At 41.3% G+C, this 13,980-nt stretch overlaps 1 protein-coding gene across 4 annotated transcripts in view; it reads left to right on the top strand.

Moving 5' to 3' along the window:
* Positions 1-8,192: 8,192 nt before the first annotated feature.
* The window catches only part of lef1 (lymphoid enhancer-binding factor 1), a 45,130-nt gene continuing 39,342 nt past the window's right edge, over positions 8,193-13,980 (top strand). For all 4 annotated transcript variants that reach the window (XM_080463659.1, XM_080463658.1, XM_080463657.1 and 1 more), the window contains exons 1-4: positions 8,193-8,407; positions 9,627-9,659; positions 10,444-10,510; positions 11,732-11,859. In XM_080463659.1, the coding sequence (XP_080319785.1) occupies positions 8,201-8,407; positions 9,627-9,659; positions 10,444-10,510; positions 11,732-11,859 (435 nt within the window). In that variant the 5' untranslated portion in view covers positions 8,193-8,200. The remainder of the gene's footprint in view (positions 8,408-9,626; positions 9,660-10,443; positions 10,511-11,731; positions 11,860-13,980) is intronic.

Below are 13,980 nucleotides of genomic sequence, written 5' to 3'. Positions count from 1 at the left end.
AACATGGAGTCCACCATTGTTGTTGTTTTCCATTTACTTGTGCATGTGAAGGAAAATTGCCTGCAACAGTAGTGTGTTTTATAAAGGTTGCGTTTGCATTATTTGCACACAGACAGACACACAGACAGACAGGATGCATTTTGATAATGTTACGTTCTGGAAAGTTGTGGTGCAGCAAAATGTATAAAATGCCACCTGAACAGTAACCAGGCAAATAATAGCAGGAAATAAAAGGAGAAAAAAACCCAAAGAATTACTGTGAGAAGTAGGCCAACAACTACATCTTTGCTTTAGTAAGCCCAAACATCTTTATGGATTCAAGTTGACTTGATTCAACCTGGTGCTCAAGTCCACTTCAGAGCACCCATAGGTGGTGCAACGGCAAATAGCAAACTGGAGTGACTGTCTCGGGGTAATTCTGTTTTTGGAAGTCCCAAAAGTTACCCTGCTTATAGTAGGTTGCACTGCCCCAAGTGACCAAAAACAGGTAGGGCATGGTAGAGTTTTTTTTTTGTTTTTTTAACACATTATTTACTCTGTCAGAAAAGGGGAAAAAATGTCTAGCCAGGATTGTCCTGGAGCCAAAAATGATAAGTCTAAATGTTGAATTTGAATTGATAAAAATCAACTTTACCCAATGCAACCTTCATGTGCAGTCACGCAAAAGGCTCCCATACTGATATGCTGACACACAAACACACACACACACACACACACACACACACACACACACACACACACACACACACACACACACACACACACACACACACACACACACACACACACACACACACACACTGAGCCAAACCAGGCTGGCTGTGTTTACTGTTTAGCCCTGCGTGTTGATGTGATGAGACACCCAGGCTGATAACACAGGGCCAGAGGTACTGCCGCTCCGTGTTTGATCTCGGGCAGCTGAGGCTGGGCGATGGGCACAGGCGGAGGAGTGGGGTCAGCGAGGTGTGCTGTGTGCTTGATTACAGGCTGGACGGGGGCCCCATGACCTCTTAGCAGGTCAGCTCTGACCCCCGACCCTGACACAGCGGGCCTTGACGCAGTATTCAATGCTTTCTCCAATAACACAGTGTGATGAAAGGAGTGGCTGTGTGTGTGTGTGTGTGTGTGTGTGTGTGTGTGTGTGTGTGTGTGTGTGTGTGTGTGTGTGTGTGTGTGTGTGTGTGTGTGTGTGTGTGTGTGTGTGTGTGTGTGTGTGTGTGTGTGTGTGTGTGTGTGCGTGCATAGAGAGGACTGGACCACTTCCCCTTTGGACCTGAAGAATGTGGCACAACACAGCGGCGCACAGTTGAAGACAGCTGGTGGCGAAGCTCGGCCAGCCTCTGGACATATGTAGGCCCTGACGGATAAAAAGGAGCCTTGTCATGCCTCTCCAACTTGATCAATTGCACAAGTTGGGACATTGCCCTTTCCCAAAACGTAACCAGAGGAAATACCCCCAAAATGATCACTTGGAACCGGGCAAAAAAAGACAAAGGTTGTGAGTGTTTAATTAGATAGATCTGTAGCTATTGTGAGATTAATTTCAGGTCTTTTGTACATAAGAGTTAAACTGCTGCAACTATTGTAATGCCATGGTGCGTCATAAGCAAGCTCAGCAGATTTCTATAAGTTCCTCTCTATGGAGTCCACTGGATGGCGGTCCCCGATGGGAGAAGTTTGTAGGTAAACATCAGTTTCCCTCTCTGGGTCAGCCAAGTGTTAATCTGCCCATTAGTCATCAGGAGTGACAGTGGGACAGGGATGAATGTGCACACGGAGGAGAAAAATAGACAGTGAAGAGACTGCCTTGCTATTATAAGCCCCTAAGGATTTTTCTTTTGGCCACAATGAGGCATTGTGGACACGCTGTGGTTTGTGAGACGGTGCAGAGAGCCAGAAATAAAATTTTTAAAAAAATCTAGTTTTTTGTCTGTGCATGTTTGCCTAATGTTGTCTTGCGGTGATGGCGGCCTGTGTGCACTCCTCTTTCGGAAAACTGGAGACACGTAAGTTAACACCATCTCACCTGGGAGAAGAACCCACATTTGAGATGAAACGTGATCCTCCACTCTCCCTTTCTGTCAGCATCACTGACGGCTGAGAATAGAAGGGTGGAGTTTGGTGCTGCGTGCCATAAATCACTACTTTAAAAGACAATGAAGGAGTGTAGATTGTAATGTATACAGAGTGTGGAGGATTTAAGGACATTGAGTGAACTTTTGCAAGAAATTTTGTTCCAGTATAAAAATGCACCAATGTCAGATATTATGTCGATCTATCAGTCTTGTCCTCATCTATTGCACTGAAATTTTAGATCTTCATTAAAAGGTGCATCTTTTTTTGCTGATCCACTGAAATGTCCTCTTGCAACACCAGAAGGTTAAAAAGCTGCCTTGACAGCTTGTTTTGCTTATCATTACAATTAGTGGAAATACTAAGGGTGCATAGAGGATTGATTTAATTTACTAAGGTTATTCCCCTGACCGATCCAGCACCACAAAATGTAGGCGTTTTTTGGATGAAATCCTAAAATCTAACAGTTTTCAGATAGAAAGCCATAACGACATTACCTCTAACCCCTGCATGTTCATAGCTGCCGTGGCAGCAACTGTTGGAAAGTTTTTTAATCAAATTCATGCAAACAGACTACAATTTTCATGCAAATCAAGCTCATAAGATGACTGTGGGGGGAAAGAAACCCGACGTGTTGTGTCTTGATGCTCGTTGTCTTGCCCAATTTCTTTAATGTTTTGTCTAAATTTTTTCATTTCCCTTTCAGATAAACACAGAATATATACATAGGGTGACAAATTCCCCTCCTTTTCCATCAGGGAGATAATTTAATTTTAATGACAGGTTGACTGAGACAGCCTCCTGACGGCGGTGTCATAAATCAATAGATCACAGGTCTAAGCGTCTCTTCCTTTACATTACCCTGAAGACACTTTCCTGCCCTTCAAGACAGTGACTCATCTTCTACCCGTCAAAGAGAGGCACCAATAATCACTCACCTCGGACCTCCTCCAGTTTTGATTTGCACCTTTGATAAATGGTGTCTTTCTCGGCTCTAATTGCACGCTCTTTTCATCATAATTTAATGTTTGTTTCCTGTCGTTTTCTTCAAAATTGCTGCGAGCGCAAAGTCTGTAATTTCTACATCAAGGAAGTTGTTATGAATGACTAGCAGGTGGAATAGACAGCAGAGTAACAATTTCACCACTGAAATCACCTGGCGAGTGATTTTAGAATCTGATATTAACAAATTGTCACATCCAAAAGGCTCGTATATCACACACACACACACACACACACACACACACACACACACACACACACACACACACACACACACACACACACACAGACGCAGAAACACACACGTTGTGCTCATTTAGGGTATGGGAGATAATTAGGATGATTTCTGTTTGAAGTATTATGCACTGCAATGAAAATAGAACAGATAAAAGATGAGATAATAATAGATCTAAAGAGGACCTTGACTGGATGTTGTTCCAACAAAGAGCATTTTGTTTGACACAGTTCACATTGTATGCTAAACTGATATGCTCTTCCATCTTTATAAGAGGAGGAAAAGCAGCATATGAAATTAAATATGCTAAATGTGCTTTATTATGATCTTCAAAACTCTGGATCCAACCACAATATGCAGACCATTAATATATTTATTTCCTCGCTGCAATCGACTACTGATGTTAAAGGAGGGGTGATAAGAAATTGAAATGCACCCGTGATAAATTATGCCGTAGATGTATTTCTTCCTTTATATAACATGCAAAATGGAGTATCTAAAGTGAGAGACAACTGAATTCAGGTCACAGCGCAGCAGGAAATCTTCCTTTTCATGTGAGATCCAGAGGGGTCACTCTTGTGAACTCATTAGGAGAGAAATGCTAATGTAGCTCTGTTTTTTTCCTCCCCTTATTCCCTTTCTCTCGTTTCTCTCCACTTCAACTTTCCTAGTTATTTTAACAAACGGGGACGTGATGCATCGAGCCTCGCCGGAGAACATAATGTAGTTTGATGTCAAGGGAAAGTGTGTTAGGTGGATCTGACAGCGGCTTCATTAGAGAGGCTGTCGTTTGTTGCCTTGTCATCAAGTCGCAAAACTAGAATTGTTACACAGCAAACAAACACCTTATCTTTACCTGCGCTCGTCTCTTATCTGTCTGTTTACGAAACAAAGGATATTCAACAATAGATTAAATAGAAGATCTATATTAGCTGGTAAAAATGTCTATCACTGTAAATTACACTGGAGAGAAAATAATATGTCCTCTCCTCTGAGGCCTTCTTTTTTTCTTTTTTTTTTTTTTGAGGCCTTCTAATCACCCGGGTGGACTCATCTGCAGTGGTGTCCAATCAGAAAGCATTAAATAATGAATCCCATTCTAACTTATGACTCCCACATACTGTATTTCCCTTTACAAGACCAGAATATATATCACAGTATTCAAGGTTTCCATGCATGAGCAAAATGAAACTGATATCCAAATTGTTTTTATGTTTTCTCTAAAAGCCCATTTCATTATGTGATGATTTCAGAAATTTTCATATTAAAATACAGATGCCTTTTGCTGGTTTCTTTAGTAATTCCGTCAATTTTCCGTCTTACATACATATTTATTTCCTGTTTTTACTGTTAGATTTTGAGACCTTAGTTTAGACTATTAGTTTATGAACGATACAGAGAATTAATGTCTACAATATATCTCAACAGTTCTCTTATATTAGCTGTAATTTTGACTATAAATCCACTTTTTGTATGCGCACAAAATGCGAGGAAAAATAAAACTTCAAGGAACGTCAACAGTCTTCAAGAAATTGACATTTATCATTTAAAAATAATGCACATTAGATAATGATAAAAAAAACAACTGAATTGATGATAAAATACAGGTGATAAAACTTAAAATAAAACATTGTTTTTTGCAACACAAAATAGTGGATTATATATTGAAATATTATTTATTTTATAATACACCACTATTTATAACAAGTAATTTCCCACAGTGGCTGTTCTTTTCCACAAGCTCTTATTTGGGGGTAAAATGATGTTTATTAAAGTTTAAGAGTTGCCACATCTGAGACCACAAAGAGAAGTAAAGCATTTAATCAGCTCAAACTCATGTTTGGAATAAGATAACATAAAGGTAACAGCATTAGGAATTTGTGACATATGTTAAGAAATGAGGTTGGCAAGCCAAACAAAGTCTTACATGTTGTATTTTTGCATACATCTGAATGCCAATAAACCAAAGAAAATAACGTGAATCATTTAGACTTGTGATTTATATAATCTCTTTCATTTTTCACAGTTTGAATCTCTTCACTTCTTAAAGCAGGCCCTGCAGGCCTGTACTGTCTCTTTTTAGTATCTTAATAGGCCTTAATGCTACCAAAATCGTTTTCCCCTCTCCAGTTTCCCCCCTTTTCTTCCAATTTTATGATTTAAAACCATATCCAAGGTGAATGCTGAAGAACACACGCAAAGAAAAACACATGCAAAGGAAATGAGGTTGCTCCTGTTAGCATGGTTTTAGGGCTGCAGTAAATGTAGGTAGCATCATTTCAGAAGGAGCCAGAAAAAAAGTGCCGGATAATTAAATTAAATTCTGTAATAAACTAAGGTAGAGTCAACACTTTTTTTTTTTTTTTCAAAGCAGAGTGGGGGGAAAAAGAAAAACAGCCAGTTTTCTACCTTCTACTGCGTCTTCTTTTTTTCTTTAATTTTTTTTTTGGGGGGGGGGGGGGGGGGGGGGGTGGATAGAAATAAGAAAACATTTTTAAAAGAGCTTTTAAATGAAAAGATTTGTGTTGTGTGGGAAATCTTTTTAATTAGCTCACTCTCTTTCAGTGCCCTTTTTTTTTTTTTCTTTTGCGCGCGTGTGTCGGTGCCCGCGCGCTCCTTTCCGCTATCCTCTGGTATGCAGCCAGTCTCGACTCTTTTCAATCCAAAACCCAAAAGCCTTTGATCTTATTTTTTTTCTTTTTTCTGTCTCCTTACCCGGAAGAGAATCCCTTCTCTCTCTCTCTCTCTCTCTCTCTCTCTCTCTCTCTCTCTCTCTCTCTCTCTCTCTCTCTCTCTCTCTCTCTCTCTCTCTCTCTCTCTCTCTCTCTCTCTCTCTCTCTCTCTCTCTCTCTCAGCTGGGATGAACGCACACGTGGAAATGTTGGCCCGGCTCCACACTCGGGCCAAATTTAGTCATACAAAGGCGAAGGGGGGTGGGGGGGGTTGGAAGCTGGAGGAAAAGGAGGGAGGGTGGGTGGTGGAGGGGAAGAGCCGAGCGGCGGAGGCGGCGGCGGGGGGGAGTAGGGATGAAAGAGCCAGCCGCCGCAAGATCAAAGGCAGCCGCGGCTCCGCCCCGCTAACCCCACCTCCGCGCTTTATAAAGATCTGCCTCCCCATCCCAACTTCGATTCTCACGCAATCTCACAGGCGCACTCACAAGGCAGGCACGCCACTTCCACCACCGCGGCTGCTTCTCAACTGCACTTCCCCGCAGTTTTGTTTTGTTTCTTGTTTTTTTTTTTTTGTTTTTTTCTCATCGCCACAATTCAACGTCTTCTACCTGTTTTCACACGTTTTTAATGAAATGAAATGTTCTAATAATAATTGGGTGAAACTATTTTGGTGTGTGTGCGTGCGTGTGTGCAATTCATGAATGAATATATAATACCCTTTGTGTGTAGCTATTTCCTGAGAGCATTATATGGAGTTAATATATTGCCTCTGTGCCAGGACAACAGCTTGATTGAATGACACCAGTATAATAGCTTTTTTACCGTTATGAAACGTGGGACAAAAACAAAACAAAAAAACAAAACAACGCCCTTGTACCTGAGGTGACGTCTGTACCAACGGAGAGAGAGAGCAAACAAAATCCAATCATTAAAATACTGCTGAATAAATAATTACACAATTTATAAAATGGTGGAAATGCTTATAAATTAAGGCTCCAAATTGTTGTATTTGCTGCAGAAAATATACAAATAATATTACTTGTATTTCGGGAAGTAAATCTCTTTCACTGTAATTTATACTTCTAATTGTTTTGGGTTTTTTTTTTTATTAAGGGAGCGCGAGAGTCACTCTCGCCACTTCTTCACCTTCTGTCTGCCCATTTGTTGTGAGCTGTATAGAAATCTCTCTCTCTCTCTCTCTCTCTCTCTCTCTCTCTCTCTCTCTCTCAGGAGGAGTATCAATCGGTGCGCTGTCAATCAGAGCCTCGGCTCTCCCTTTCATCTCTCCTTCCTCTCCTCTCCTTCCTCCCAGTGACTGAGGAGAGAGAGAGAGAGGAGGAGGAGGAGGGAGCGCAGCTACATTACCAACACACACATACACACACTGCTTACATTACACTGTGGAAGCAGTGCGGGGAGCAGTGGGAAGTCGGTCCGTGGCGTTTTTCTATCTCCTCTTTTTTCCCCCCTTCTTCTTCTGTGTGATTGTTCCATGACTTTTGCTTTTATCCCTCGAACATCCGCGCAGCTTTGAGGATGTATTTTTAAGCGTCAGCTTCCAAAAGCTGCTCTTTCTGGTCTCGTCTGAGCGTTCAAACCGCTCCATTTTTACGCACCCATTAGTTTTCACCTTTGAGCACACCGTTTTGTTTATCATTTTGTATTCCTCCTCTCTGAAGGACGTCCGCATCCTCTTTCTTCACTGGACCACCGAGGACATATTTTCTTCTTTTTTTTTTTTTTTAAATGCACTTTTTAAAAAGTCTTTTTTTTTTTTTTTAATGGCTTGTTGTGTGCGTACTGACTGAAAAAACTAGTGATGAGATTTTAACTCGTGGTTTGAATCCTTTTTTTTTTTTTTTTTTTTCTCTCTCTCTCTCTCTCCTCTTCTCATGACATTGAGGCGTGAGCCGGACTATTTCCGATCCTTCGCGTGTAGTTTGACAGCCGTGTGTTTTTTAATGTCGGCGTGTTGGTGATCAGACTCACTCCTCCTGTTGCTTCAGTGAAAACACACCGGCAGCGTGTTCGCACGCCGCCTCGCCTCCTCCGGTTCACGCTCCGCCGCAGAGAGTTGGACGCTCTCCCACACTCCGCTTCAGTGGGACTTTAGTGGGAGATTGTTGTTGTTGGGTTGTTTTTTTTTTTGTTTTTTTGGACAGTGGTGGCGCGTGCGGTTGTCTTTAGTTATTAAACGAACAAACATTTCATTAAAAACATGCCACAGTTATCAGGCGGCGGCGGCGGCGGAGACCCGGAGCTGTGCGCCACCGACGAAATGATCCCGTTCAAAGACGAAGGAGACCCGCAGAAGGAGCAGATCTTCGCCGAGCTGAGCCACTCGGAGGAGGAAGGAGACCTGGCAGACATCAAGTCGTCTCTGGTCAACGAGTCGGAGAGCAGTCCCAACAGCAACAGCCACGATGTGAGTAACGCGGTGTGTTCACTGGGTGATGAAGAGGAAGGTGGGTCCATCATCAACCCTGGGCTGCTTCGCAACGGGGGGGACCGTCAGCCTGCAGCAGCCCAAAAACTGAAGGGCTTCCCCCTTCAATTTAATCTCAACTAAACCTCCTTAGTATGTCGTGTTTTGCATCCTTGCTTTTTGACTTCCCTCATTGTCAGTGATGAAGACAATATCCAAAGGCCGAGGATGTGCCTTCTGTTTTCTTTTCTTTTCATTAAAGAGCCTTTTACTTTTCTGCGCAGTTATCTAATGCAACAAAAAAAAAACCCATTTATAAATGTTATTCACTTTAACTGATTTAGGCTGACTCCTATACATTTGTTTTTGACTTTATTCGGTGATTTATTTTGATTTTAAATATAATAACTATAAATTTGGTCTTTTTCTTTTGCTGTGCCTCTGAATAAACCACAACCAAGCACGTAATCACAGCAGAGACACCACAGGCCTAAATGTTCCCTTGGCCTCATATGACAGCTATCGTTTCTGTAAATGTGTGGACATTTGTGTAATCTAATAGAAACTCCTTTTTTTAAAATGATGTAACTGGGGCCTTGTGAGGAGCCTGTGACATGCAGGCTGTGTTTGCTTTGGTACTCTATAACCTCAGCAGCTGCAAAATCAGCACCGAAATTCATGGAGCACACATAGCTTTAAATTATTTGGCTAATGACAATTTAATTCCCAAACCCTCCAGTGTAAGGATAATATACAGGTTTTTTTTCTCTACCACAATGTGATATATATTTTTTTTATATATATATATAACTGTACTAATTCTGTGTGGTATTTTGACTGTGACTTTTTAATAATGTCCTTTTAAAATTCCCCTGGATATTTTGGGGATGAGAAAAATATTTATCTTGATTATTTTGCCACTGATTGGACAGAAATGGCTTCAAGAGGGGGAAAAAAAAAATGGCCCACAAAATTCTAAATGCATAGAAAGATGTGTGGATTTCATTGTCGGTGTAAATGTGTTTAAGTCATCTGGTAGAAGAATTATTTGCAATTCTTTGTTAATGTCTGTTAAATAATTACTGTCGTCCTTGATATTCTGTGATCGCATGATAGTGTTTTATAACCACTCACTGTGAGAGATGAGATCAAATTTGTTTGGTTTTGTAATTTTTTCTGTTGTTGTTTCTGCATCCCTCTACCCATGCACTGACCCCAGGATGCAGACTGCAGCTTCTTCCCCCATCTCGAAGTTAGTGGGCTGTTTTTGTTATTAACTGAAGCACTGGTGAAATTATCTTTTTTGGTTGGGGGGGGGGGGGGGGGGTACATCCTGAATCAAACTATACACGTTCCCCACCGAATGTCGTCCTGGAGATGCACGAGACTGAGGCTGAATGTTAATTAGGAATCCAGTGAAGTTCTCTCGCTCAGCTTGAAGCCATCCTGAGGGGTCTGAACTCCCAAAAAGAGGTCTTCTTCTCAATTCTGATTGCAAAAGAGAAAGGAAATGAACGTACAAAGTGCAGATGATTTTTTTTTTTTAATGCAAAAAGAAAAAAAAAAAATGTCTGCAGTTTTTATTTTCTCATTGTACATGACAATCTTATTTTGGTTTGCACAGAGCTTTTTAATTTCTAACACAAATAGTCCCTCTTTATTTGAATTTAGAAGGAGGCTTAAACAGAGAGGAAAATGAGAGTGGACCTATGGTTCCCGAAAACAAGTTAATTTGTAAGCTCCTTAAGGACATGAAGCTTAATTAAGTGGTTCTTCTGAAGCTTTGATGCAGGCTGCTCCATCACTGCTGTATAGATACTGATGTGTGTGTGTGAGTGTGTGTGTGTGTGTGTGTGTGTGTGAGGTTGTTTTGCTTTGGAGACGAGCGAGGAGACGACATTCGTCCCAGCAGTGTTTGTGGGCGTCTGACCGTGCCTGAGTGTTTGTGTGCAAGTGCATTGTCAAGGCCTTCTTAATTGACTCACTCACTCACCATCATTTCTTTCTGTCTATTTTTTTTTTTCCTCCCTACACAGGCAGCTAGACAGTCCCAAATACCGCAAGATTCATATCATGAAAAACACAGAGACCATCCGGATGATGGTAAGTGACACAGCCTTGAGCAAACACGAGGGCTTTATAGGAACCGCCAACATTCAGTTCAACTGTAATAAAATCCCAGACATTTCATTTCAATCATTTGCTGTCGCTCAAGAAGTTCATGTGTAAAGGGGACGGCGTGGATAAGTGCCACCTCATTTTGCTCACGATCACATGGCTACTCCTTTTTTTTTCTTATCGGAGCCACTGTTTTCTGCTGATCCAAGTCTCGTCGGGACATGCTGCACCTTCATAAACACAGCTGCCTGTGACCTGCTCCACAGATGAGGGTGCCAGCAGAAAACAAAGAATAGCTTGCGCGAAAAGGAGGGAAGCAGTTATTCCCTCTTTTTCTTTTTTTTTTTTTAAGGCGCATGCTACAGTTCCGCATGCCTCCAATTAAAAAGCATGCAAATTTTCATGTTTACCGAATCAATAAAAGACGTGCCCGTATGTATGGGCTGTCTGGGTGTCGGGATCAACGTGTTGCTGATGCTTGGGGCTCATTGCTGTGGTGAAGTGACCCCCGCGGTAGAGGGTCATCATTGGGGCTTTGAAGAGGAGTGTGTTTTCCCCTTTGTTCCCCTTTCACTCCTGAGTAGCACCTCTTCACACCGAACGCTGGCTTTCTTCACAACAAGATCCATGTTTTCATCAGCTCGTATACAAGAAACACTCCCAGCCCCCCGGCCTTATTACGCGGCGCTCAGTGGAGTGGTGACTGGCGCTGTATTGAGGCCTCTTGTATAACCCCCCCCCCCCCCCCCCCCCCCCTCCTCCCTCTCTCTCAGGTCAAAGGCGTAGAGGAACAGTTGGGGCGTCTCCTGTTTTGACACAGTCTGTATGTTCTTCTAATTGGTGCTAATTGGCACAGAGGGGCTCCATTGTTCCCCCGTATAATACGACCCTCCTCACTAAGTCGGAAAGAAAGGGCACAAACAAAAGGTCGCGGCAAAATAGGGCATAGGTTAAAGCGATAGACAGCGATATCATTACAGCATCAAAATGGGCGGGTGAACTTTGAGCTCAGCTTTGTTGTTGTCATTCGTTTCATTTGATGACCAAAAACACATTTTGGAATTCATTATTTTAGCCCCACTGCAAATGAACATTTCTGATGTTTGCTCATTAAAGTTTTGTGATTCTTTCTCATTTGCAAACACACTGTGATGAATCTATATTTCTCTTGCCATCCTTTTTTTTTTTTCTTTTTTCTTTTTAAAGGAAAACATCAAGACATGTACAGTAAAGGCCATCCATACCCCAGCTACCCAGGGTACATTATGATGACCAACATGAACAACGACTCCTACATGAACAATGGCTCCCTCTCGCCGCCCATGCCCAGAACGGTGAGTTCCAACTCGGTTTATTTTCAATGATCTCATGACATCCAGTACTGCTGGTGTGACGATGAACTTTTGCCTGAAACGGAATATTAAAAGTGTCTGCACCTATATGGAACACGACAGTTTAAGCAGTTTAAGAGTCATATATATATTTACCATGTATTTAAAATGCAAAAATGTCTCGATCTGCATTATATTTTCAGTGTGAAATTAAAATAATTAGATTAGTAAAGTGTCCGCTTTCTTTCTCTTTTTTCTTTTAAAGCATTAAAAGGTAGTTGAGTGATACAAAACACGGCTTTTATCCAACATGCGCTCGTAAATAAATCTTGAAAGCAGCAAAGAATAAACCTGAGCGATAAAGACCAGTAGAGATTTAATTTCGTAACGCACCTGTTCAGATTTTATTAGAGTATGTCTGCTATTGTTCATATCACCATGCTGGACAACAAAGTTAAATGGCGATGCCATTTATAAATCATGTTGCCATTTATTGTGGTGTGACACTGCGGTCAGGTTGAGGAGGCCGGAGTGACGAAGCAACTTGTTGCTTAACTAATCCACAGAATCTGGAAGTGAAACTGTTTTAATACTTAATATCTTTTTCTTTTCTTTTTTTTTTCACGTACATTGTGAGTTGGAATGAACAAAACCCAATATTATGATATTTATCAAGGTGCTGTGAAAAGGTCTGAATACTTTATTAATATCACACCTTAACAAGTTGAAAGACAAAATAAGATCTTCTCCCGTCATCGAACATGTTAAAATATCCGTTCCTATTTTAAAGTGTTTTACACGTAAATATTAGCTTTCTTCTTTCCCTTTATCAACTTAAATTGAATAGCTGTGGATGCTCTTTGTTGATCCAATAAAATACGCAATTTGAGATATTGTTCTCAGCAATGATAATGTTCTGTTTATGTTATTTCTTTGGATGCTTCTGAAATCAAACGATAATTCAGTCATCATTGTTGAATCATTGCAAAATTTTTTTTAAAGTTTTTACATTGAAACCTTTCCTTATGCGTGAGGTATTTTAAATGAAGATATGAAAGGTTAAAAAAAAAAAAGATCTTTAGTGATCGTATAAAAGCATAGATGGATTGCACTATCATGCTTTGTGAGGAGAAACAGATTTTTCCAATACTCATGAATTATGTTGGAAAAATCACAAAGTATAATATCAATAAATTAAACATCTAAAAATGTTCCAAGGACCAGTTATTAGGATTTCAAGTTGGATTGCGTTTGTCAGCTTTCTTGTTAAAAATGCTTCAGAAATGTGTGCGTAGCGTATTGTTTTCCAGTGTTAGTCTTGTGTTGATTGTCTTGTGGCAGTATTGTTGACAACAATCGCTTTAAAAACTGCATGTTACCCCTGGAAACCAAACTCCTGTCATACTTTCGATAACACGTCTCGTATACAGTATTTCTCATCTTGTTAAAATCTTAGGTCATGTAGACGTGCATTAAGTAAAGCCTCTAATTAGCCCAGCATGACTGAAGAGGCCCAAAGGCAACTTCAGGACTCTTGAGGCAGAGGACTTGATTGTACTGAAGAGAGATGGCGTGTGTTGCAGACACAGTCCCTGCTACGGTATTAATTTCAGGCCAGCTGCAGGTCTCTCACTGCCGGCTTCCTGTGTCTGTCCCGTTTGCAAATTTCTTCTCTTAAGGCAGACATGAAATGCAGGGCGCACCAGCAGCTGTCCACTCTAATCTTGTTTTGTCCACGTCTCTGGATCACACTTTGGGAAGAGGACCAACTTCAGTCTGCCGTCTGTGGTTTGGTGCCTCGACTCAGGAAGTGCTCACACATGGTGCGGAAGAAACCCAAAGCCCTCGGTTGTTGTGCCTTTTTGCAGCAGCGCACGAGTCAGTTTCATCAGGGCGAAGTTGTGAAATCAGAGTCCTGTGTTGTTGTAAGAATCGGTTTTTTGGAGGCAGATGTGATTATCGGGGGCAGATGCCACATGCTGTGTATAAAGGATCTTCATTCACACGCAACTCTATCATGGGATGATGTTAAAATTGCATTGCCTCACCCTCTGCCAGAGTTGCACGGGGTGAAAGTATGTGACATTGTGGGGGAAAACGCGATCGCGATTACCTCATGTCTTC

This window comes from Lipophrys pholis (assembly GCF_963383615.2).
Source record: "Lipophrys pholis genome assembly, chromosome: 5".
Taxonomy (NCBI): domain Eukaryota; kingdom Metazoa; phylum Chordata; class Actinopteri; order Blenniiformes; family Blenniidae; genus Lipophrys; species Lipophrys pholis.
This window is presented reverse-complemented; position numbering and strand designations above follow the sequence as displayed.